The sequence below is a fragment of the Sceloporus undulatus genome, unplaced genomic scaffold, assembly GCF_019175285.1.
Source record: "Sceloporus undulatus isolate JIND9_A2432 ecotype Alabama unplaced genomic scaffold, SceUnd_v1.1 scaffold_24, whole genome shotgun sequence".
NCBI lineage: Eukaryota > Metazoa > Chordata > Lepidosauria > Squamata > Phrynosomatidae > Sceloporus > Sceloporus undulatus.
Window position 1 is genome coordinate 710488 of NW_024802946.1, and position 26171 is coordinate 736658.

The 26171-nt window shown below is 45.0% G+C and overlaps 1 protein-coding gene across 1 annotated transcript; it reads left to right on the forward strand.

The window, feature by feature from the left end:
• Positions 1 to 2263: 2263 nt before the first annotated feature.
• On the forward strand, positions 2264 to 26171 carry LOC121917598 (transforming growth factor beta-1 proprotein-like). Its single transcript, XM_042443686.1, has 7 exons — positions 2264 to 3877; positions 13400 to 13563; positions 14206 to 14335; positions 18826 to 18903; positions 22380 to 22533; positions 23538 to 23694; positions 24739 to 26171. The coding sequence occupies exons 1-7, from the start codon at positions 3466 to 3468 to the stop codon at positions 24895 to 24897; spliced, it is 1254 nt and encodes a 417-aa protein (XP_042299620.1). The 5' UTR covers positions 2264 to 3465; the 3' UTR covers positions 24898 to 26171.

Genomic DNA, 26171 nt, shown 5'->3' on the forward strand with positions numbered 1-26171 from the left:
ATGTGGCTTAGATTCATTCTGGGCGTAACACAATGCCAACCCTCCTTGCAGCTGCTCCGAAATAGCTCGGAGACGTTGCCGTGGCTGGAATTGCCCACTTGCTTGGCATGCAGTGGGGCGACTCGTATAGAGGAGGGAAGGGGTTGAAATGTCAGACAAATGCACAAGGCACCCACCCCAGGAAGGCTAGGCCAAGAAGCCAGCGGCCCTCGGGTATCTCCTTACAGGCAGAAGCTATGAAAATGAATCATAGATATTATCGAAGGAACTTGAGCAAGGAGCGAGGGCTAGCTTGGCTTGGTAGAGTCCCACTGGACAACCTCCTTCTCATTTGAATCATAGAATCATAGAGTTGGAAGAGACTGCAAGGGCCATCCAGTCCAACCCCTGCCATGCAGGAATCAAAGCATCCCCGACAGATGATTTGATATTATTTCTCCTTTCTTTCCAAGGGGCAAAAGCAGAAGCAAAGAACTCTTTCCTTCTCATTTTATCTTCACAACAACCCTATAGGGTAGGTTAGGCTGGGAAATACAGTCCTTTGTGTCAGGTCGCTGGTGAGTTTCATGGCTGGAGAATTCCCAGTCTAGGTCAGTACCAATTTGGCAAGGATAGCCCCAGTTGCTCCTCTGCTATCCAAGTCCCCCAGTCGTGGTTGAAGTTAAGAGAATTGTATAGAGCCAGGGTGGTGTAGTGGTTTGGGTATTGGACTACAACTCTGGGGAAACCAGGGTTCGAATCCCTGCCCAGCCATGGAAACCCACAGAGTGGACCTTGAGCAAGCCAGTCTCTCAGCCTCTCAAAGTCAAGGCAAACCCACTCTGAACAAATCTTGCTAAGAAAACCTGGTGATAGTTTCTCCGTAAGTCAACATGAAGGCTCACAACATCAACAACAATACAGTGGGCCCTTGATATCTGCTGGGGTTTGGCTCCAGGACCCCCTGTGAATACCAAAATCCATTGATGCTCAAGTCCTATTAAATGCAATAGCATAAAATGGTGTCCCTTATATAAAATTGCAAAAAACAAGGTTTACTTGGAATTCATGTGTGTATGTGTTTTAATATTTTCAAGCCGCACATGGTTGAATCCTTGGATAAAGAATCCGTGGATATGGAGAGCTGGCAGTATTCCTCTCTACATTATTGCTTTGTTATCGTATCACAGGTGACCCTAACATTCAATTTTTCATTCATAGGTTTTAGGTGGAAAAGAGGCTAAATTCTGACCAGTCTTGCCTCAGTGTAAGGCAGCCTGCAGTAACTCGTACCCATCTAAATGTGTTGTATTACAAATGTATTAAAATTTGTGGAGTGTGTATTCAGGAAGCCTAAAGAGAACTTGCTGGGAAAGGCCAGGCGGTCTCTCCAACTGGGTCATCATGACTACATCGAGATCGCCTTAGGGTTAGCAAAAATAACAGTATCGTGTGACCCTCAGAAAACATTCTCCAAGGGGGCCTAAAGGACACCAGGCCCAAGGCTGCAAAAATGAGTCATTGGCAGAGGTGAAACTTGAATCCAGGCCTTCCAGTCTCGAGATGTTTTCCCTGACTTGGAAAGGGTGACATCCAGACAGTCTGGGAACCCAGCCTCCTTCGCGGCTGCTTTCGAACAGAAGCCTTGAGTAAAAAGAGACACTATAAAAGTGTTATCTTCCACAATAAAAAGGATGATACTCAAAGTAAGAACATGACTCCCAAGAGAAGAGAGAATGCCTGTGTTTAGCCTTCCTTTTTTCTTTTGAAAGAGGCAGTCCGTCACTTCTGTCATGTGAATATTTTTTTAGAGAGAAAAGAGAAGAGAAATCACTTCCAGGAAGGTGGCTGGCTCAGCAAGGAAAGGAAGAAAGAAAGGGAGATGAAGAGGGCAGGCAGAGAAGAGAAGATGAGGAAGGAAGGAAAGAAGAAAGGAAGGAAGAGAAGAGAAATAACTTGGCTCTGCAAGGTGGTGAGCAAAGAAGAAAAAAGACAAATTGAGAGATGGAGAGGCTAGGCAAGGAAGAGAAGATGAGAGAACGAACGAACAAATGAAAAATCACTTCCACATAGGTGGTTGGCTCAGCAAGGAGGTGAAGAAAGATGAAGAGAGAGATAGAGAAGTCGACAGGGAAAAGACGAGTGAAGGAAGGAAGGAAGGAAGGAAGGAAGGAAGGAAGGAAGGATGGATAGATAGATAGATAGATAGATAATTTCGAGGTAGATGGTCAGCTCAGCAAGGAGGTGAAGAAAGATGGACGAGATGGAGAGGTAGACAGGGAAGAGAAGATGAGGGAAGGAAGGAAGGAAGGAAGGAAGGAAGGAAGGAAGGGGGGAAATCAGAAAAAAAGATCACTTCTAGAGAGGTGGTCAGCTCAGCAAGGAGGTGAAGAAAGACGAAAGGAGAGATGGGAGATGCTAAGCAGGAAATAGAAGATGAGAGGAAGGAAGAGGAAGAGAGAGAGAGAGAGAAAGAAAGAAAGAAAGAAAGAAAGAAAGAAAGAAAGAAAGATCACTTCCAGATAAGTGGTTGGCTCGGCAAGGAGGTGAAGAAAGATGGAGAGATGGAGAGGGTAGACAGGGAAGGGAAGATGAGTGAAGGAAGGAAAGAAAGAAAGAAAGTCAGAGAGGGCAGAGATGAGCTGCTTTTGCCGGAGTCTGTCTTGGTGAAGGAGTTATATAGAGCAGAGCTGACTCCCTCCTTCGCTTCCTGGGTGGAGCTGGGGCTGAGGAGAGGAGAAAAAACTGCTTTAAAAACCTCCAAGCCCTCAGTCAGCAAGTCCCAACAGGAGTGGTGAAATTACAACCTTTCCTGCCCGGGAAGAAAGGAGGGCCAGCTGGCTCTGGGCAGAGAAGCAGCAAGAGCAGCAAGAGCAGCAGCAAGGAGAGCAAGCGCAGCAGCTGGAGAAGCCACACAGAGCCAAGCTGTCTTGAGGGAGCTCCTGGTTCTTGACACTGGATTTGGCCCAAGTCTCCAAAGCGTGCCCTGCCACATTCCAGAGCGGTCTGGCTCTGAGGCTCGGGCAAATCTGGAGTTGCTCAGCCTGGTAAGAAAGGATCCTTTCTTGAGCCAGACCCAAGAGACAAGGTGTACGGATCTGCTCCAGGAGATGGGCATTGAGGCGGCTGCCGTGCTCTGGTGCCAAGGGTGAACCAGGGCACGCATTTGGCACCCAGGTGCATGGACTGCCTCGGTGTGCGAAACCTAAGGCGAGTTTGCCGTCACCTTGGACAAAGTTGGCAGCCCGGAAGGTTGATCTGGTCCAAGTCAAAGTAAACTCCTGTAGGAAAGAAAAAAAGAAAAAATAGAATCTATTTTGAAGGACTCAATGGTCAACGGCAAGTGGCACTTTGGTAGGAAACAGCCACATGACGGAGGCGTAAGGAAGAACTGAGACCACGTCAAGTGACTCCGGCTAAGGAAGGGCTTTTAATTTTTTCCCCCTTTTGCTTTTTTGGGGGCTGAGCTCAAAAGTGAGAGGAAGAATGAAGCAGTCGGTGTGGAGAAGCTGCAGCGGGCAGAATGGTGCGCCGTGTGCCAACGGGGCCCTTGGCACGCGTCGGCAGGCCGTGGGCTGGCTTCTCCTGTCACTCTTGGCCTTGGAGCACCTCTACTCCGCCTTGGCGCTCTCCACTTGCAAGACCCTGGACATGGATATGATGAAGCGCAAGCGGATCGAAGCCATCCGAGGCCAGATCCTCAGCAAGCTCAAGCTGTCCAGCCCGCCAGAGGTCGAAGACCCTGACTCCCGGGTTTTGTCGGAAGACATCATGGCCCTCTACAACAGCACCTTGGAAGTGATCCGGGAAATGGTGTCTGAAGACCCCAAGGAGACGCCTCAGGAGGAATACTACGCCAAGGAGGTGCACAGGTTCACCATGCTGTCGCCAAATCACGGTGAGGCTTGAGATGCGGCTGGGTGGAGAGGGAGCAAGTCCAAGGGTTATGACAGGCCTTGGAAGCAGGACTTGGAGGTGCATCTTCATAGGAAGAGTGTATCCAAAGGAGTGCAACTAAAATGGTGAAGGGTCTGGAAACAATGCCCTTTGAGGAACAATTTAGGGAGCTGGGGATGTTTAGCCTGGAGAAGAGAAGGCTAAGAAGGAATATGATAGCCCTGTTAAGTATTTAAAGGGATGTCATATTGAGGATGGAGCAAACTTGTTTTCTGCTGCTCCAGAGAATAGGACCTAGAACAATGGATGCAAGCTCCAGGAAAAGAGATTCTACCTAAACATTAGGAGGAAGTTTCTAAGAGCTGTGAAGTTGAAGGCTTTCATGGCCTTGTGGGTTTTTTGGGCTATGTGGCCATATTCTAGAAGAGTTTATTCCTGACGTTTCACCAGCATCTGTGGCTGGCATCGTCAGAGGATGCATTATCTGAAGATGCCAGCCACAGATGCTGGTGAAACGTCAGGAATAAACTCTTCTAGAACATGGCCACATCGCCCGAAAAACCCACAAAAAACTATTTCTAAGAGTTGTTCAATAGTGCAACATGCTCCCTGAGAGTGTGGTGGAGTCTCCTTCTTTGGAGGTTTTTAAACAGAGAATAGATGGCCATCTGTTGAGGGTGCTTTGGTTGTGAGTTCCTGCATGGAAGAATAGGGTTGGACTGGATGGCCCTTATGGTCTCTTCCAACTCTACTAGTCTATCATTCTATGAAGACACAGGCTGCATCTACCCTGAAGAATGAATGCAGCTTGACACACTGCTTTAAATCCAAAACACTTCTGGTCCGAAGCATATCAGAGAAGGGAGACTCAACCCCGTACTTGGGTGTGGTGTTTGTTTAACTCTTTGTAAACTAATTCAGTGGTATAGTGTGGTATAGTGGTTTGAGCACTGGACCATGACTCTGGAGGCCAGGGTTCGATTTCTGCTCAGCCGTGGAAACCCACTTTGGGTGAGTCACACACTCTCAGCCCCAGAAAACACCACAATCCGTTTCCCTTAACGTCACCACAAGTCTGAATGACTTGAAGGCACACAATGACAAAACCAATTCAGGACTTCCCATCAATGCCTGGAGGGAAAAGAATTTCTAGAAGGGATTGTCACTTTTTTTTATCTCTCCTTGCTGCCTTGCCTTTAACAGCATCTTAGTAAGCCAAGATTGAACAGATAAAGGGTTTCTTTTGACAAGGAAACGAAGCGACAGGGAAAAGCTTAACTTGTCAAATTTCTGTCTGCCAAAAGCACAGGCTCCGGGCCAGATGCAAAACTGCAAAGTATAGTTTTATCAAGGCTGTGATGCCCTGTTACAAGACTCACGGAAATGGAGGCAAAGAGATGTCAGATACTTAAAAATGGAGATTTCACCAATTTATGTGTATGTGCTATAATATATAATATCATATAATGGAAACACAACTCACTTTTTCAGATGCTTGTGCAAAAATGGGCTAGGTATCTGCAAAAGCTAAAGAGCCAATATGGCGCAGTGGTTTGAGCGTTGGATTCGGTAAGGCTATGACTCTGGAGAGCAGGGTTCAAATCCCAGCTCAGCCATGGAAACCCATTGGGTGATCCTGGGCAAAGTCACAATCTCTCAGCCTCAGAGGACAGCAATGACAAAACCCCTATGAAAACCCCATGATAGGGTTGCCTTAGGGTCACCATAGGTCAGAAATGAGGTGAAGACACACAACAACAAATAAAGTGAAGCTTTGGTATCCACTGGGGTTTGGTTCCAGGATCCCCTATGGATAACATAATCTGTGGATGCTCAAGTCCGCTTATATACAATCGGGTATTATTATTGTTGTTGTTGTTGTTGTTGTTGTGATCCTGTGCCATACGCAGGCTTCTTTTTCGTGGCTTTCAGCATATGCTGAAGCCGTGGTACAATGTTATGAATGGCACGTGCCTCACCACGCCCCATTATTTTCTTTCTTTCTTTTTTTTTTTATAATTTTATTGAAACTTAAAACAGACAATCAAACATACAAACACCAAACATACACAATAACACACTTACATACTCGATGCATTAACATACTTACAATGGAGATTCAAAAAGAGAAAATAGTAATAATGATATAATATTTTCAATGGGGCGTGAGCATACACGATTTTCCTCTTACATGAGGGGGGGGGGGTCCGGAATAGATCCCCTGCATAAGGGAAGGGAGGTCTGTATTGTTGTTGTTGTTGTTGTTGTTGTTATTATTATTATTGGCCCTTACTCTCCACTGAGGTTGGGTTCCATGACCCCCTGTGGATGCCAAAGTCCATGGATGCTCATGTCTCATGATATACAATGGCATAGTGAAATGGTGCCCTTTAGATAAAATGGCAAAATCAAGGTTTGCTTATTGGAATTTATATATTTTGGGGGATATTTTTCAAGCTGTGGATGCTTGAATCTGTGGATTAAAAAATATCAGTGGATACAGAGGGCCAACTGGAATAACTCTATAAAAGACGGTACACAAACCTGTCATTCTGCTGCAAGCGAGCAAAAGAACTGAAATGAAGGCACACAGCGTAAGGGCAGAGGAGCAATGGTTTCTGTGACTGAAACATGCTTTTAGCACCAATTGCAACATGTAGTTCTGGCTGGGAAAAGTCACACAGCTCAGGTCAAACAAGATCAGATGCTTTCCCTGCCTGTGGCACCTAATTCAGGCTTTGGTTAAAGAATGACAGGTAACAGCGCAAGGGTGGGAAAGACCTGGAATGAAACTCTTTGTCCGCACGGACCTATGATGTGACCAACGGTGGAAGGCAGTGTGCATTGCCCTATTTTCTAGCGACATTCCTCTGTTCGGGTTTGGCAATCCCACTCTAATCCCCGAAACTTGGTGGTGGAGTTTGTGGGGGATGGAAGAAACAAGCTGAAGACAATAAATTCTCTTGTCGTTCTGCTTTTTTTAAGCTGCTTTTCAGATATCCCAGTTCCTACCTTCTTTCCCCATTTTCTCCATCTATCCTCAGCTTGCTTCAATTGCTGCAAAATGCAAAAGTTGCTGCCTTGACCCCCCTCTGATGTTGCTTGGCCACATGGGCCCCCGTTTTCATCTGGGAAATGTTGGCGGGTATGTCACAGTTATAAGGCAAGGAGTCTCTGCACATGCGCAGAGGCTATAATTATGTCACATAACCAGATCTAAACCTTAGTGTCTGGAATTTTTCTAAAAACATAATGGAGCCCCAGATCAAATTTCTGAGCTTTTGGGAACAGGTTTATGGGCTCGCCTTTGTTGTTGTTGTTGTGTGCCTTCAAGTCTTTTCCGACCTGTAGCTCTGGGTATGTACACACAAATCCCATGTTTGTTGTTGTTGTTGTTGTGTACCTTCAAGTCGTTTCTGACTTATAGCTTCAGGTATGTACGCAAAAATACCATTTTTGTTGTGCACCTTCAAGTTGCTTTCGACTGATAACTCTTGGCGTGTATGCACAAATCCCATTGTTGTTGATGTTGTGTACCTTCTTATGAAGACCCTAAGGCCAACCTATCATGGGGGTTTCTTGGCAAGATGTGTTCAGAGGAGGTTTGCCATTGCCTCTGCCTGAGGCTGAGAGAGTGTGACTTGCCCAAAGTCACCCAGTGAGTTTCATGGCCGAACTGGGAATCGAACCCTGGTCTCCAAAGTCATAGTCCAACACTCAGACCATGCTGGTTTCTTGGGATCTCATAAAGAAAGGCGAACTGGTGCTGTTTTTAAATGGGGCTTTAATGGAGACTAGTCCTAGCTGATGTTGGGTCACAGCAAAGCCAGAGAAAGAGAAATGCTTCCCCCCCATCCCTCCACCTCAATCCTTTCGGCCTTCCACTTCCTTTTTCTTTGCACTGTTTTGGTTGTGTGCATGCACTCCATCCCCACACCGCAAAGGCAGGCACCCATCCGAATGCTGTTCCTCCTAGGGTTGGATGGTTTTTGCAATATCAGCTTTCCCCAAGGGAGGAGGAGAAACAGATTTTGGAGGGGCGGGTGGAGGCAGGAGCATGGTTGATCCAACCTTACTACTTCCTGTCAAACTGCTGGGCTCAGCAACCCTGAAGTTCCTGGGTAGTGTTGTCACTTCTCCCTGAAGGCTGGGTTGTCATGCATGCTGAGCTAAAAGTGTGTGTTTTTTTCCCTTTTGAAAAATCCAAGCTGCGTCTTTGCTCCCATTCGCATCACCTCCAATATTTCACAGATGAAAACTGAGATGCATAGAATCATAGAGTTGGAAGAGACCACAGGGGCCAACCAGTCCAACCTCATTCTGCCATGCAGGAAATCTCAATCAAAGCACTCCCAATAGATTACCATCCAGCCTCTGTTTAAAGACCTCCAAGGAAGGAGACTCCACCGACCTCTGAGGGATTGTTTTTCACTGTCAAACAGCTCTTACTGTTGGGAAGTTCCTCCCAATGTTTGAGATGGAATCTCTTTTCCTATAGCTTGCATTCATTGTTCCGGATCCTAGACTCTGGAGCAGCAGAAAACAAGCTTGCTCCATCCTCAATATGTGATGCCAGTCCCTCTCTTTCTCTGTGGCATCTCTCTTGCTGCAGCCATCTCGCCATGGCTCTCCAGCGTGACCTTTTAAAGACAGTTTTAAAGTGTATGGTTTCTAAAGTGATTTTATCCTTTTAAAATCGCATTATTCTATTTTTAAATGAATGACCTTTTAAATATTGTAATACTTTAGTATCATTTTAAGTGCCAGTTTTGTACGTTTTTAATTGCACTGTGTTTTTTAGACGGTCAGCTGCTTTAGATGTGCAGAAAGGAAGAAATGCAATGGTGCAACCTATACCATACCACAAGTAGAATTTTGTTAAGGGGTCTTTGGGAGCAAAGCAGGATGATGTTGATTATTATTATTATTATTTAATTATTTAATAATATAATAATGAACTGAGGGTTGTCTTGCCCAAAACAGATAAGCAGGTGTTGCATAGCTCCACAGCCTTTCCCCATAGTAAGAAAGGGCCTCTGAACAAACTTCTACTTGTGGTATGGTACAGGTTGCACCATTGTATTTGTTCCCTTTTTTATACACACATAACACACACACACACTGCTTCAAGCAGCTACTTGACATACCAATGATCTTAAGCAAGCGAAGTTTTCCAGGCCTATAGAGGCTGAAATGAGTCTCATGGCAGCTTCACTGGTGCACCTCAATCCGCAAAACAGGGATACCTTTATCGGCCAAGGAAAATGCACAAAATACATGTTGCAACATTATTATTATTATTATTATTATTATTATTATTATTATTATTATACCAGTCTGCAACAGGATTGCACACACTGCAATATTTAATCTCTGCCTTTGTGACCAAAGGCTGGTGTGTCCAATTTCTTAACAAATTCATAGTTGCTGACTCTCAGCCATCATGGATCCCCATCATGGATCTCCATAGTACAACAGACTTATTCTAGTTACATGTTGGGCATTGCTGTTCCTTATTGTGGTTGCATATGGCACCCAGACATTGCCATGTGTTATCGCTATTCTGCATGAGGTTGCTTAGCATTGGCGCAGCACATCACCAGATATAGTGACACATGTGGATATGCGTATGGATATGGATACACAACATTGAGAGGATGTTAGATTGCAGCCTCTCTCTCTCTGTGTGTAAAAGGTTTACACTTGGCAGATAACAGAGAAGAACGTTTTTCGTATTCAAACTAAAAGGTAAAGCCTCAGTTGACAGTCTCCATGCAATCTCTGGTTTTGGAAGCTCCATGTAGGGCTTTATTGCTATTCCCATTTTACAGCTGAGGGAAACATAGTCTGACACTTATGACAGGCCAAAAGTAGCCAGAATCAGCTCACCCACTTCTTATCTTAGAGGATGTAGCACTGGAAAATCCCCAAATAGTTTGGGAATTTCCTTGGGTTGATAAGCAGGAGCTGTTGAGCGGAGACACCACTATCTCTGTCTCTGTGGCTGTGCTACGCATATCCTTAACTTGCAAGAGGTTGCAATCTCCCCCCACAAGTCATGTGGAAACCAAAAGAGTGACCGCACCAAAAGAAGGGAAACTGGAGGTTGGAGACAAGACTCTTGACTTCTCTTCTTAATACTGATAGGGAAGCAATTCTTAGTAGGAGTGTGGGCGGCTGTCATGGTGAGAGAGCATTTCCTCCCCCTTAGTGAAGTTTCTGCACCTTGACCAGCTGTATGGCAGTCAGTGAGAGATGCATTCTTATTGCAACATGCAGATGTCACAATGGTAAAAGCTTCACCTGATGGATTTCCCTTCAGTAAAAGCTGTTTAGGTACAGCAGCCCTGGCAGAAAAAAAGTTGACAACCTCAGAGACAAAAAAAATAAAAAAAAAGCCTAGGCATCATACCAGTTTCTTGGAATGGAGTAGGGTTTTGTGATGTGACCATATAATCATAGAATCATAGAATAATAGAATTGGAAGAGACCCCAAGGGCCCTGATCCAGTCCAACCCTATTCTGCCATGCAGGATCTCTCAATCAAAGCATCCCCATTGACAGATGGCCATCTAACCTCTGTTGAAAGACCTCCAAGGAAGGAGACTCCACTACACTTTGAGGGAATGTGTTCCACTGTCAAACAGCTCTTATTGTCAGGAAGTTCCTCCTAATGTTGAGGTGGAATCTCTTTTCCTGCAGCTTGCATCCATTGCTCCATTGAGTCCTGTTCTCTGGAGCAGCAGAAAACAAGCTTGCTCCCTCCTCAATATGACATCCCTTCAAACACTTAAACAGGGCTTTCATATCACCTCTTAACCTTCTCTTCTCCAGGCTAAACATCCCCAGCTCCTTAAGGCGTTCCTCAGGGAAAGGCAATGGCAAACGTCCTTTGAACAAATCTTGCCAAGAAAACCCCAAGATAGGTTGGCCTTAGGATTAGCTTAAGTCAGAAACTCTGTGGAGTTTATCACACAAAGGCGATCGGAAGTTTATCCTGTGAATATCCTGGAAAAATCGCATAATTACGCGAAACAATTTCACACGACGTCGCACAAAACCCGCCATTAAAGTGGTCGCAAAGAAGCATTAACACGCATCTTTTTACTTTGGGGATTTTGGCGACAATGCATTTCCGATATCACTTTATTTGCACAATTGCGTGTGGTAATCATTTGCGCAATTACTCGCCATTTTTGCTTTATTTGCGGGATGCTTTAAATGCACTTTAATCTCCCTTTAATGCCGAACGTAGACCCAGTGTGATAAACTCCATACGTTGGAAGGCATACCTAAGGAAAAGTTTTCCGAAAGACCTTTGGAAAGATCATATGTGCAGCTAAACCATTTCTCTCTCTCTCTCCTTCCTCTGGCTTCCTTAGTGGCAGATGCCCTGAACTCGGCATTTGTTTAACATGAAAGGAGAAGATGAACCAGACCCTGAAAGCCCTGGTCTTAACTGCCGAGAGGGGGACTTGCGGCAGAGCCGGTTTGCCTGTCTATGTGGGATGAGATGGGATGAGGAATCAAAGGCCTTTTGATCTTCCAAGGAAGAGAAGCTTAAAAATAGACTCTTCCTGTGGCAGAAATAGATCCCGGAATTGCGTTGTAGGACTGAAAAGATGGTGCTTATTTCTGGGGTGTGTCTGTGGCCAGTGACCTGCCTCAGCTAACATTCGGAGACCAAAATGTGGCACATCAGCTATGTTGCTGGCACTGAAACAGAGAGACCTACTGGATTCTAATTCTTGTTCAGCTATAAAACTGTCATAGATAGATAGATAGATAGATAGATAGATAGATAGATAGTGTTGAACATTCCTTGCAGGTTTGCTACAGGGGTATTAGGGGAGAAGTGAAATCAAACTGCTTGCATGTCAGCCTGGTTTGCTACGGCAATGAAAATATGTTTGCAAAAGGACAGGGCTAGTGGTCAAACTCACCTCCAAACCATGACTTCTCCTGATGCTAACTACAGAACGGGCCTTTTGTAGCTTTTTAGAAATGGCAGTAAAACAAACACTATTACAAAAGGACCACTATTTGAACACTGCAGCAGCCACCTCCTTTCCTTCTGCTTAGGAACTCTGAAACAGCCATCCGTTTGCAGCTCCATAGAGTTAGGACTCCATTGCATTGACCACAACAGAGGTGGAGATACTTACTTTTCTAGACCATAATCCCTATCATAACTGGCAGTATGCCGACTCAGGGATTCATGAAGTCCTATCCACCAGAATTAACTTTCCCTGCCTTGCAGAAGACTGGATATTGCAGCATGATCTCAATGTTGTCGGCTCTTAGTTCTCAGTCACAAGGTCTGCAAAATGGGAATAGGCATGAGATGGCATACATCAAGTTCTCCATCCTTGAACTGGCTGGGCTGTGAGGATGGGCAAGCAGAAGCAATACAAAAATAATTACGTATAAACATGAAACATATCTGCAATCAGGTTTATAACTTTTTTTTACTTCTGTTCTTGACTTTGGCTTCAGCGTTCAATGTTCAGCTTCTTCTCTTTCCCCTTCTTGTACGCATCAACCTGGGAAGGATCCAAGGCCTTCTGGCAGCCAAAAGCAAAAACTCCTGCTTTTAGGAATACAAATCACTATTAATTGATATTAACACACAGTTCCAAGATTTTTACTGGAGGCATGTCTGCCTGAGACACAGACATGGATGGAAAGAGGAAAACGTAGCCGGGGTAGGAGAGGTGCCATCTTTCTTTCTTTCTTTGGATGCTGCTCCTGTGTTTCTAAAACAGCAGTTTGCTTTGCAAATGTTGGGAAGTACCTGTGCTTAACTCTATGCTGCGCGAAGCTTTCTTTCTGTATGTGAGGAAGGTTTTTTAAGGATGGAAAAGCAAGCCAGGGATGTTTTGTTTGGGTACCACTGGTCAGTTGGCAAGCAAGCACCAGCTGATCCAAGTGGCTAAAGGGACTAGAGGCATGATGAAGTCAGGGGTCATCTCATGTCAGTGTGTGTGTATATGTGCCTTCGAGTCACCTGTCAATTTATGGCACCCGTGAATTTCATAAGCTTTTCTTAGGCAAGGAACCATGGTTTGAGTGCTAGAGCATGACTCTGGAGACCAGGGTTCAAATTCTTGCTTGGCCGTGGAAACGGTGATCTTGGCCACATTACACTCTCTCAGCCTCAGAGGAAGTCACTGCCCAACCCGCCCTGGATAAATCAGGCAAAGAAAACCCTGTCATACCTGAAGGCACATAACAAATGACGCATCAGCTATCCTGAGAAGCCCTGTTGTAAATCTCATTTACAGCCTGAGGCTTTGTTTTCCCTTTGCTTTGTAAATTTATGCTCCATGGTTTTGCACCTGTACTCTTGCAAAAGGACCTGGCAGAGGATGGGAAGGTTTGCCAGGTATTCCTGCAAAGCTTATCTTTCCAAGACATCCTCTGAGAAGAAAGAAATCACCTGAACAGGATTGAAACAGAACTGGCATCAATTAAAAACGGGCTCCTCAAATGCCTCTTTGCTTCTTCTTATCTCTGCCTCCAGACAGCTACGGGGAGCAGTACAAGAAGAACAGCAACCATGTCTTCTTTGGCTTTAACATATCGCAGATCCGGACAACTCTCCATGACCCCAACCTGTTGTACCGTGCCGAGCTGAGGATGAGGGTTTCTGGGAAGGGTCAGGAGCAGCGGCTGGAGCTTTACCAGGTACATCTGTCAGGAGAGCAAGTGCCAGGGAAGGGTGGTGAAGGTGACATGCGGGTAAGGTTGCCAGGCGGGTAGGGATTGTCCCAGGCCCTGCGGTTTCTGGGCCAAAACCTGAGACCTAAGGACTACCCTGGTGTTGTCCTTAGCTTATTCCAGTTGCTGAAGACTGAAGTCAAGCCTGACCTATAGAAATCATGCAAAGTGACACCACTTTAGCTTCCATAGCTCAGTGCTTTGGGATCCTGGGATCTGTATTTTGTTGTAGCACTAGGGATCTCTGACAGAGAAGGCGAATTATCTCCCAAAACTACAAATCCCAGAATTCCATAGCATTCAGCCCTGGCAGTTAAAGTGGTGTCAAATGGTATTATCTCTGCAGGGCAGATTAGACCTGAGTTGAAAGTACAAAAGTAGTTTGCATTCAACTCAATGGAGGAAGAGAAGAGGTGGAGGCAGAATCTTCCCCTTCCCATTAGACTCAGGCAAAAGCAAACTGCTGCACCATCTCCTATTTTGTGTGTTCTACCTTTTGTAGACTTGATCACACACTGATGTTGCTTTGTCATACTTGTCCCAGCTTTCAGGTGTGAAACCTTGGAAGGTATGTGCTTATCGTTTTCATTGTTCTCCATCTCTCTTCAGCAACAGCACCATTATACAAACAGTTCCAGCTGGTACTACCTGGATGGGCGACAGGTTAAGTTGAAGACCGACAAGGAGTGGCTTTCATTCGACGTCACCACGGTCCTCCGAGTGTGGCTTGCAGGAGCAGGTGAGCGAGGGGGAGTTTGCAGGGAGGGTGGGAACCATTTGGTTGCAAACTCTGCTTGGAAAGAGAGCTCATTCCATTCCATTTCATTCAATCAAATGTAACCTTTCAAAAACATTTTGGAAAATCTCAACTGTTCCCAATTCTGCCCTGTGGTGAACTGAATCCAGAATGGATTAGCTTGGGGAAGAGATGTATGTGAAGTGATAGAAGAATCATCTGTAAATATCTGAAGCAGTGAATCCCAAACTTTGGTTCTTCAGGTGTTTTGGACTTCAACTTTCAGAAACCCCAGCCAGCTTGGCCAACAGTCAGGAATTCTGAGAGCTGAAGTCTAAAACATCTGGAGGACCAAAGTTTGGGAATCACCGCAAGAGATGTTCTGGAGAAGATGGAGCGAACTTGTTTTCTGCTGCTCCAGAGATGAGAATGCCAACCAGTGGATTCCAATTACAGAAAGAGATGTCCCACTTAAAGATTAGGAAGAACCTCTTGAATGCAAGAGCTGTTTGACAATAGAGGAGACTATCTCGGAGGGTAGTGGACCATTCTTTGGATGTCAATAGAGATTGGATGGATATCTTTCAGCAGTGCTTTAGTTGTGTATTCCGACCTGACAGGGCTTTGGACTGGATGACCCTTGTGGCACCTTCCAGCTCTAACATTCTATGATTCTATGAAACCCAGAGTTTGAGAGATTTCTTTGTTTGGACTCCAACTTCCAAAAACGGTAAAGACTTCCAACCTCTGATGAGATCTACATGAATTTGGGAAACGGGGAGAGGTCACTGAAGAGACTAGATGGGCAAGAGCACCCTGAAAGGAAAGGCTCACAGGATGTTCAATAGAACACCATCTGAGATCAACAGAGAGATATGCAGAAAACCCGACTTGTGACATCTGGGCTAAAGTCCAACTTTCCGAGTTCAGTGGCACCAGACCGGATGTTTCCAGGATGTCCACAAAGAACCTTGGCCGCAACTTTCTCTCTTCTAACCATTGCTAACCATTCTTTGGGCAACCCTGACTTTTATGATTAATTAAGAAGATTATTTAAGAAGAAAAACAGTCCCATCCTCTCCCTCCATCCTCAGTTTGCTGCCTTAGTATGCAGGCCACGGGACAAGATGGGAATGCAGCGGTGGAATAGGCTGCATGGCTTCATGCTCACAGGGGTGTGTGAGGTTGGGGTCACATTTTTTTTAATGGCTTGCCTCCCTTAAACAAATAACAACAAAACACTCCCTTTCAGATACAGATATCAAGCAGAGCAGATACCGCACTGGGCTAGAATGCTCTCCCACTCCAGCATATACTTTTTCCCTTTTGCAAGAGTTATGTCTGTCTTACTCTGCAGCTAAATTTAACTCCTCCAAGAAAGTGCCGGTCTTTTGACGGCAACAAACCTTCCTGTCCTTTCCATGCCATAGTATTTCTGATTTCTAAGTGTGGTTGTCATGAAAGCTGGGCAGTGTTTAAAAAGCTGAAAGGGAGAAAATCAATCCATTTGAAATGTGGTGCTGGAGGGGAGTTCTGCGGATACGGCAGTGTGCCAAAAAGACAAACCAATGGGTCTAATCAAGCCCAAGCCTGAGCCAGTAGCTAAAATGACTAAAACTGAGGCTGTTGTACTTTGGGCATATCATGTGACAATGTGACTCATTGGAAAAGACAACAATGCTTGGTGGAAGTGGAAGGCAGTAGCCTGGAAAACAGGCCTTCTGCACTATGGGTAGGTTGTTTCACTCAAAGAAGTCGCAGCCCTGTGTTTGCAAGACCTGAGTAGAGCTGTTAATAATAGGGTCTGCTGGAGGTCTCTCATTCATATGGATATTGTAAGTTGAAGTCAACTTGATGGCAAATAAGAACAATTGTAACTCCGCAAGGACCTAGGCCTCACAGTGAGAGCCTAGTGGAGGTGGTCATTCCAAAAAGGCACCTCACAGGAAACATCATGCTCTACTGTGCCCCTTCGTCCTGTCCTGTTGTGTGCCCTCAAGTCATTTCCAAGTTATGTAGATCATAAGGCGAACCTATCATTGGGTTTTCTTTGCAAGAGGGATGCACTCAGCTCTTCTCACTCCACAGCAGGAGGAGGGCCCAACCGGGTGTCGCCCCTTTTCTGGGGTGTCACCCAGTGCACTCTGCATCCTCCGCACTCCCTTAGTGACGTCACTGCCTGGGCCAAAGTCGGATAGGGCATGATAAATCATAACCAGCACTTTGAAATGAACTGGTAGCCAATGTTGCAACAGGGAAGGTAGTTATATATTCCCTGGAACCACCGCTCCATTTGTTTTGGCGCTGGCTCGGAGCACCACAGAGTCATCCAAGGAGTCACCCAGGCGCTTGTTCCTTCAGGGCCCAGAAATGTAGGGCAACCTCTCCCTAGGTTGCCTCTGTGCCCGAGGTGGGAGAAAAAGAGGCGGTGAGGGAAGGCAGCGGAAAAAACAATGGCGCAATTTGCTGAGTCGGCGGGCCGCACCCCGGGCATGCTGCCACGGGGTTCCGGAAGGAGCCAGATGAAAAGCCTGGCATGCACCAAGTCGTGCGCGGCATGCGCCACTCCTTGGCTCCTTTCTTTTCCGTGTTTGCCAGAGAAAGGGAAGGAGAGAAAAATGTAGGGATTAAAAGGAGAAAGTCAGGGATGGTGCCTTTCTTTACCTTGGAGGAACTCGAAGTAATTTGCAGTTTTCAGGGAATTGCTGTACACAAATTATCGCCAGTCACAATTTCTTCAAGAACCCCTATTACCACTCACAGAACCCTGGGTTTTAAGGGAACCCTGTTTCAGAAAACCTGGTGTAACAAAGTAGAATAACTTCCAAAATCCACAATTGAGTGATACCTTTATTGCAAGCTTAAAATATAAACTGCAAGCCTTTGAAGCTCTGCTGGTTCTTCATCAGGCAAAGATGTTAAAAGTCATACAGGAGGGTCATATTAGCCACAAGCCTGAATTTTATTAAGATGTTGTTGGTGTTCTCAATTAAGATGGCATAGAGGGATATTCATGCTTCTGCTTCTGGGAGACAAGGTATCTTAAAGTCCAGGAAATAAAATTAAAATTAAATGTTATTGTGCTTTGCTATATGGCCAATGCAGCTACACCTGGATGTGTTTCCTGGTAGTGTTGTTGTCGTGTGCCTTCAAGTCATTTCCAACTATGGGAACTCTAAGGCAAATCTATCATGGAGTTTTCTTGGCATGGTTTGTTCAGAAGGGGTTTGCCATTGCTATCCTCTGAGGATGAGAGAGTGTGACTTGTCCAAAGTCACCCAGCAGTTTTGCATGATGGAATGGGGTTTGAGTCTTAAAGAGACCAGGGTTCAAATCCTCATAGTCCAACATTCAAACTGCTACACCACACTGGTGTAGCAAGTAGTTAATTTCTAAACCAAGACTTATGCCAGGTCCCAAGTCTGACAGCTGCCACCTTCCTCAATGTGACTCGAAACACTTTTGCCCTGATGGGTAGACTAGGCGATCGTGAGAGTCTAGAGGAAGAGCAAAATGGAGAGGGAAAGGGTTTGAGACACGGAGGCTGAGTGATTTTGGAGTGAAGAGGGATTGCCTCTAAAAAGGAAGCTCACATCACATCACGTCCCTTGCCATTCAGCTTCCTACCCGCTTTACAGCTGGCATGATAGCTGTGGATGCCAACCAACCCAACACACTAGCAGAGCTGTTAAATCTTACCGTGCTTTCAGCTACTCTCCATCTTGTACATTTTGTACCGTTTTCCATGACTGTTTTATCACCTTGTTAAGTGAAAAGGGAAACTTTTAAAAAGATGATCAAAGGTCTGGAAAGCAAGCCTTGGGAGGAAGGAACGATTGAGGCAGCTGGGTATGTTTACCTTGGAGAAGAGAAGACCGAGAAAGCCATCTTCAAATATCTGAAGGGATCTCATGCAGGAGATGGAAAGAGCTTGTTTTCTGCTGCTCCGGAGACTAGAACACAAACCGGTGGACTGAAATCACAAGGAAAGAGATTCCACCTAAACATTAGGAAGAACTTTGCTGTTAGGAACTGTTCAAGAGAGGAACGGATGTCTGCAGAAAGTGGTGGACTCTTTCTTTGGAGGTCTTCAAAAAGAAGTTGGGTGGACATGTTTTGAGAGGGCTATTTTCTGTCTTCCTACAGGGCAGGGGTTTGGACTGGATAGCCTTTGCAGCCACATCCAACTCTAACGTTCAGGAGAACAGGTGGATTTTCTTGGTCCACATCATGGACTCGAAGAGAAAGTATCCAGTTAGTGCTGTCCACAGCTGACTTCTGCTTTGAATGTGGCAGATCCTTTCCACCCAAAATGCCCTGCTTCTCCTTTCTGAAGAAGAAAGTGACGCTTATGTTTTAAATGCACTCATTTCTGTCTTTGCCTTCTGATGCACAGGTTGCTTTCATTGATGTGTGGCTCTATAGTTCTCTCTCTCTCTTGCCCCTGTTGCAGGCTGAAAGTATGACATAAAATCCAAATTTATATGTTTCAGAGACTCTGGGGAGATTCCGCCTCAGCACCCACTGCTCTTGTGATGGCATTTCTGAGGATCTGAAAATGGAAGTGGAAGGTAAAGGCTGGGGGAAAGGTTGGGAGGGATGAATCGGCTTTGAGGAGAGAAACTCCTGCTTGGATTAAGGGCTGTCAAATCTCAGGGCCTAGCCTTGAGTCTCTAGTTTTTGCAGTTGGAAAATAAAGGTGCAAATTCTCCAAGTTTTGAGGAGTTTAGCTCCGAACAAGAGGAAAAGGCTGATCTCCAGCTCACCTAGTAGTTACAATTTTGTATGACTTCATTGATTTCTGTTGCAAAGATGCTGCTGTGCTTTTTTGTGTTCAGATAATTAGCCTTCCTGTTTCCTTCTCAGTTGTTGTGGTGCCAGGGCTCACCCTCCGTTCTGCTGCACATCCACTTTCTGGCTAGAAGCAAGTAAACTGGATTAAATGTTCTTTATCCCATATCCCTAAGCAAGTGAGAAGGAATAAATCCCCTCATTTTGTCTTGATCTGGGAACAGACCCTTTAGCTAAGAATTCTCTCCTCACATCCAAATAGGAAAATACAGGATATATAGTCAGTGTTTATTTGTGTGTGTGTGAAAGTGTGTTTGAAGGAGAAGCTGTGAGCAACTCTGTTTGGCACCGAATGCCAATTCCTTTGGCCTGGAATGAGCCTGAGCTGGAAACACTAGGCCTGCTTAATGTCAATTTTGTTAGCAATATTTGAACTGAATAAGCAGAGAAGGTTGAAAGAAATAGCACCTTTGAGACTGAGAAAAGGAGATTTCTTGCATAAACTTTCATGGGTGAAAATGTATGCAAGACATTTTCTTTTCTCAGTTAGTTTCAAATTTGCTATGGGATTCCTTTATATCTTGCAATGCTAATACAAATGAACAGGACTATTATATTTTTGAATACTCCAGTTTGAGTCTCCGTTATCCGCAATTCCAAAACCCAAAATATTCCAAAACCCAAAAGCGTCTGCATGGCTGGCTTGCTTTCCGATGATTCATTGTATGCAAACTTGGTTTCATGCACAAATATTTTGTATGAAATTACCTTCAGGCTATGTGTATAAGGTGTCTATGAAACGTAAATGAATGTCATGTTTAGACTTGGGTCCCATCTGATGACGTATATGCAAATATTCCAAAATCGGAAAAATTCCAAAACCCAAAACACATCCAAGCATTTTGGATGAGGGAAATTAAATCTGTATTACAAAGGACAGAAAAGAGCTAGCTCTCCCATTGGAGTCCCTCCTGATACATGTCTTGCACCACTTCCGTTCCTTTCAGTGGCACACATTGCCACCAAGGACCAATGCAGAGGCTTTTATTAATCGGCTTTCTGGGCATCCATCTTTCCTCATGCCTGTCATCTGCCAAGACTTGGGTGTCAACAGTTGGCAAGGGGAGCCTTGGCAGATTCCGGCTTCAGGATGAGACTTGCTTCTTTCTGGGAATCAGGCATGAAGAATTTCCTCATCCCGACATACATACCTGCCATTCCTTCTGCCCTGAGTCGAGTGGGGTTGGAGGGGAATCGCACCAGTTCCGGTGACTCCCTAGAACCATGCCGTGCCATGCGGTCTAGGATGATGGGAATCTCCCCTAGGGATCAGTGCGAAGCATAAGTGCTCACAGACACACATGCACACTCACACACAGCCCAGCGCACCGGCTGCATTTCATCAGCTAAATATAGACCCCCATGAGGAGACAACAGATCTTCGTAAAGAGTTCACAGGGAGGCTAATTCAGTGGTGTGTCCAGAGACTGGCACACCCTTCTCCATAAACTTAGAACATTTGGTTTTTTTATAGTATATGCTTCCCATACACTATATTTTCTTACACTATTTTTTTTTTCTGAATTAAAATCAGCACACTTTACACTTACCTTATGCTCTAGAACTGCCTCAGTTTGGCAAGGGCAGAACCGATTAATCCTCTAGCTTCCAGCTTCTTCCAAAATGTCCTGGTTTCTCCTTCTTCCTCCCACTTTCCTTCTTTGTCTTCAGCTTGCTTGAATTGCTTCAAATGCAATCTATAGTGGAAATGTAGTTAGCTCAACAAAGGGGAAAGAAGAAGAGGGGTACCATCTTACCCTTCCCTGTAGGTTTTGGAAAAAGCAAACTGCTGCAGCCTCTCCTGGCTTCTGTGTTCTTCCTCATTAATAATATTTGCCATCTTGACCACACGCTGATGCTACTTGGCCACGTGTGTCCTGGTTTGCATGTATGAAATGCTGGAAGAGATATGACCAACCTGACAAGGTTTGCATATGGTCCCAATTGCAAGTAGAGAAGCTCAGAGCCTAAGTGACTTATGCAAAGGTGTCCATAGATGGCTGCGTTTGGCTCACAGGAGCCCCTAATTTACTTCCTCCGGCACTTAGTTTGTGAATTACTGTCCAAACTTTGAGAAAAACACAGGTTAGCATTTAAATTGCCCCTGTTTGCATGCCAGGCACTCATCATACTCTCCAGTGTTCAGGACGTAAGGATAAACACCTAGCAGATCACAGACTGTGCTGTTAAAGAACTTAACAGGATGACCAGATATTTTAACCTCAAAGGAGGACAAGGCACCGCAAAATGTAGGATGTTCAAGACAAAAGGAGGGCATTGCAAAATAAAAGCCAAAACCTCTAATAGAAAGATAAATTCATTTCATAGGGTTTATTAACAGCTATATTACATATACTGTATTTTATTATGTACTCAGCTGTATTTTTACGCTAAACTTATCTTTGTTAAAATGCCTTGTTGGCTTGCCATATACTTCCAGAACTCTGAGCTTAAAAAGACAAATGCTTAAAATTTTTGCTTTACTAGCAATAAACTCTTGACTGAATCTTTATTAAAATTATCCCTTTCATTTGTCCATTGTGCTGAAATTAAGGGGAGAAAACCCTTTCAACATTTGCATGGGATCCTCATGCAGCCCATTGCCGAACGTGTTTGCTCTCCTTTTCCCCTCTGAGAAACAAACGTGTCCTGAGCTCTGAGTGCGAGTCTCGCCTGCTGCTGCTCCTAGGAAGAAAGAACTTTAGAAGGATCCATGCTATCCCCCTATTTGCAGTGAGGACAGGCTGCCAAGTAGATGAATTTATCCAAGTGGAAGCGGTAATACCCAATGGGCTTGTTAGTCATGCTCATAATGGAGGACATTTGCAATTCTTCCTGGGTAGAAGGTTGAAATGTCGGACATGTCCTGGAAAAGGAGGACCTCTGGTCACTCTGTAGCTGATCCTCTTTCACATGGCAATGTAGGTTTTGCAAAAGATTTTGGCCAACACAGAAATGACCATGTTGTAGTGGAGGGTTGATGCCTGGTGTTCTTACAATGTAGGTTTTGCAAGAGATTTTGCCCATTGCATTGCTGCAGGATTTCAATCACTGCAGCAACCAAAAAAGTGAGTTGTGATGGCGTTAAGTCCCTTGAAATTCACAAATCGGATGCCAGTTGATATGTTTTATGAACAGCCATATGTAAACCATCTGTAATTCATGAGTACTACAGACAATGCCTCTTCCTTCCCAGGCATGAAAATAAAGAGAGGGGACCAGCAGCAGATTAGCGAGGAAAAACAGCAGCTGCCCTACTTGCTGGTGATGGCGATGCCACCTGAACGCGCTCAGCATCTGCAGAGCCGCCGGCAAAAGCGAGCTGCACCAGGCATGGAGTACTGCAGTCAGTAAGTGGTATGGGACCAGATGGGAAGCAAGAATATTGGGGGTGCATTTGGAGCCTCGGTCTCAAACGCCATTGGTAAAATAAGAAAGGGTTGTAATGTCTGCTGTACCAACTATTTATTTCCCGACCAGTTGGGCAATGTGGATAATACAGGATGGGAGTATTTTTATTTCTAAAGTCAGGTGCTGTTCTTGGGAATGGTAGGCCTGCAAGCACTGTGACAGTGATAGGGGATGCGTAGCTGTCGTTGGACTGCAAAACCCATCGTCCCTCACTGTTGACTGTGCTGTGGATGGAAGCTGTAGTCCCAGCAACATCTGAAGGGCCATAGGTTCCATTCCAATTTCCATTGAACTGTCCCAAATTGACAAGAACAGTCCCAATAATTCCTTTGCCATCCCACTTTTGGGCTCCTTTTAAAATGTCCCAGTTTCTCTCTCCTCCTCCCACTTTCCCACTTTGTTCTCAGCTTACTTCAACTGCTGCAAACTGAGTTCAGGTGCAGAGGTAGTTTGATAGAGAGAGATGAGTGGTTCAAATCTTGCCCTTCCCAGTAGGCTCAGGCAAAAGCAAACTGCTGCAACTCTTTAGCTTGTGTGTTCTTCCTCATTAACTTTTGCTATCTACACCTCACGTGGCCTGGTTTGTATCTGTGAAATGTTGGAGAATATGAAGTTTCCCATGCCTTGATTAGAACAAATTTGGATGGGAATAGGGCCTAGAAGTCCAGAAACTTGAGTGTGGTCTCATGGGGAGACAAAAGATTGGGAGGTTGGGTGCCCTTGGCAAGTTAGATGTCTTTAGGGAAGCATGGCCCAAAGACTGTCACCATATTCATGTGAAGGCTAATCCAATAAACTGGAATTGGATTGATTGCCACCAAAGTCTTTGCCGAACTGGAAGAGAGGAGGAACTGGGATTCTGGCAGTTTAGAGCAGGCAAAGAGAAGGACCATTGGAACTCAAGGATTTCTCCACTAACTCCTTTTGCATTCTTCTGCTACAGATCACCAGAGGAAAAGAACTGTTGTGTGCGTCGCCTTTATATTGACTTCCGTAAGGACCTGAAATGGAAGTGGATCCATGAACCCAAGGGCTACTATGCCAACTTCTGCATGGGGCCATGCCCCTATCTCTGGAGTTTAGACACTCAGTACAGCAAGGTGAGGACAGAAACCCTTTTGCTTCTCCAAAAATGTTCTTTACTCCTGCCCCTATCCTACCCACCACTCCTAAAGCTTGAATTTAACAAAGGTTGCAAGTATTACAAGCTATGACAAGCTCCACTCTCCACCCTGGAGGATACGAAAGCCATATTTCAAAATTAATATCACAGTGAGCAGGAACGATCTCAGCATTGGTTTCAACAGTATCATCAAGACTATTTTCTAGTTACGGTACTTTCAAATACCTCCTGAAATCCCCCTTCAACATAACCTTTTAAGGGTCCTATTCACTCTGGTTTTTACTATGTAACTCACTAGACTAAGGGCTTTATTGCATGAGGCTAAAAAGCGGATAAAAGTATCTTTGGCTGGTACTTATCATACATCGGCATGTTCATCCTGATGCTGTTTTGCTTTCCATTCATTACTGTGGCACACCTTTTAATTGATAGGCAAAACACGTCAATAGGCTCTCAATCTCACTCCTATTCCATTAATGCTTTTGTGCGATAGGTCCCTTTCACTGCAGATCCGCTTCTCACACAGACATGTGGTGTGAACGGATATGATTCTGCTCTTTCCCCCCCCTCGACCCTTTGCAACAATCCAAGCCGCCAACAGCTTCCCAAAGCCAGCTACTGCAAGCACAGCAGCCAGTTGCTGGTGACAGTTGGCGACTGCGATTGCTTGTTTCCACTCTTCCTTCAGGAAACCAGTGTTTAGTTGTGCAGAAAACAGATCACGTAACCATGGATTGCCAAAGCGCTATTGTGGGGAAAAGCATGATACGTAATGATGCCAAAACAGCATGCTTCCATTCTTAAACTAGCACAAATGTGGCAGGATAGCAGGATGGTGTGATAAAGTCCTAAATTCATTCCATCTTGGCCATATCTTTGTCCTGCCCAATAGTCCCCTCTCCAAATTTTTACCATTCAGGCAAGCAGGCAATGGAGGGTTTAGCAATTGATAGGCTTGCCCAAGGTGCCCACTTTGGAGCATCCGACTTCTAAATACGTTGTTCTACTTCTCTTTTGACAGGTCCTGTCCCTTTACAACCAACACAACCCATCTGCCTCAGCTGCACCTTGCTGCGTCCCAAATGAGCTCGAACCCTTGGGGATTGTTTATTACGTCGGCCGCCAAGCCAAGGTGGAACAGCTCTCCAACATGATTGTCAAATCGTGCCGATGTAGCTGAGGAAGCGGAGCCACGGACTTGGGAGACCCATTCCGGGCGGGCTGGGATTTTTTTAAAACCCAAATGGGAAAGAGGCCAGGACTGAAGATGAGAGAAAGACAGGCTGCTCTTTCCCCCGACCTCAAGAAAACCTCATGCCTTTTTTTAGAAAAGCAAAAACACTTCTTTTTTTAAATCATTCAGTGAGTGTTATTATTGTTATTATTATTATTATTTTATTATTTTATTTTGTAAGTTTATGTATTTTTTGGGGGGGTGACACTCTTGAACTGTTTTTTTTATTTTGCTTCAAATGCCGAGAGAATTATAATTATTATCAGAATAATAATAGTTGTTTAAAAGAAGAAAAAAGATGGGCTTCTCCTTGTTCTGCCATCAGCTCTCCTCCTGGAAAGAATTTGCTGGAAGAATAAACTGATCTGGGACCTGATTTATTTTTTTTAAACCCAGGCAAAAGCCAAAAAGATGTCCAAGAAACTCTCAGCAAAAATGACAGCAAAGTTTAGACATATTAAAAGGGGTCAAAGGCACCGAAGGGCACATGACATCATGGTTTTAGGACAAGGAGGTCCGGATCAGCATGGTTCATACCAGGTCCGAACCGTTGTCCTCTGGGTGGTACGAATGCGTCCATGTTTCTAGCAGGTGCCAGGGTCGCTGGACGATGCCAAGGTTACCTTGCGGGTGCTGCGCTCAGGCCTTTGTCCCCAAAAGAAGATGACGGATGGGAAGAGGCAACTACTCCGTGCATATTTCAAAAATGGGACTCCATCCAATCTCACAGAATTCAGTGCTTCCGTCCTCTGGCTCTTCTCTGGAAGGCAGCAGTGCAAGTCATAGCTGTTGTTGAGTCAACATGAAGACATCCCTTATCTCAGTGGTTTCCGAACTTTGGTCCTCCAGATGTTTGGGGCTTCATCTCCCTGAATTCCTGACTAACCAAGGATTTTGGGAATTGAAGTCCAAAACATCTGCAGACCAAAAATTGGAAACCACTCCTTTGCCACATGCAAGAGCATGCAGAAATAAATGCCAGGGGGCAGATCTTATGGGGTAAGTGACTCTGGCTATTAAGTATGTATCTCCATCTTCTGCCCTCTTAGTTCCACCTCTTCAACAGCCCATTTTGGCCACCCTCGACTTTCCCAATAGAGGGGAACTTAAAAGGGCTGAATACAGACTTGGTTTCTTTTGTGGGGTGGGATGGGGAGAGATATTTTTGCACTTGTTCAATGCTTGGCTAACTGCCACACCAGCAATACAAAATGGGGAGG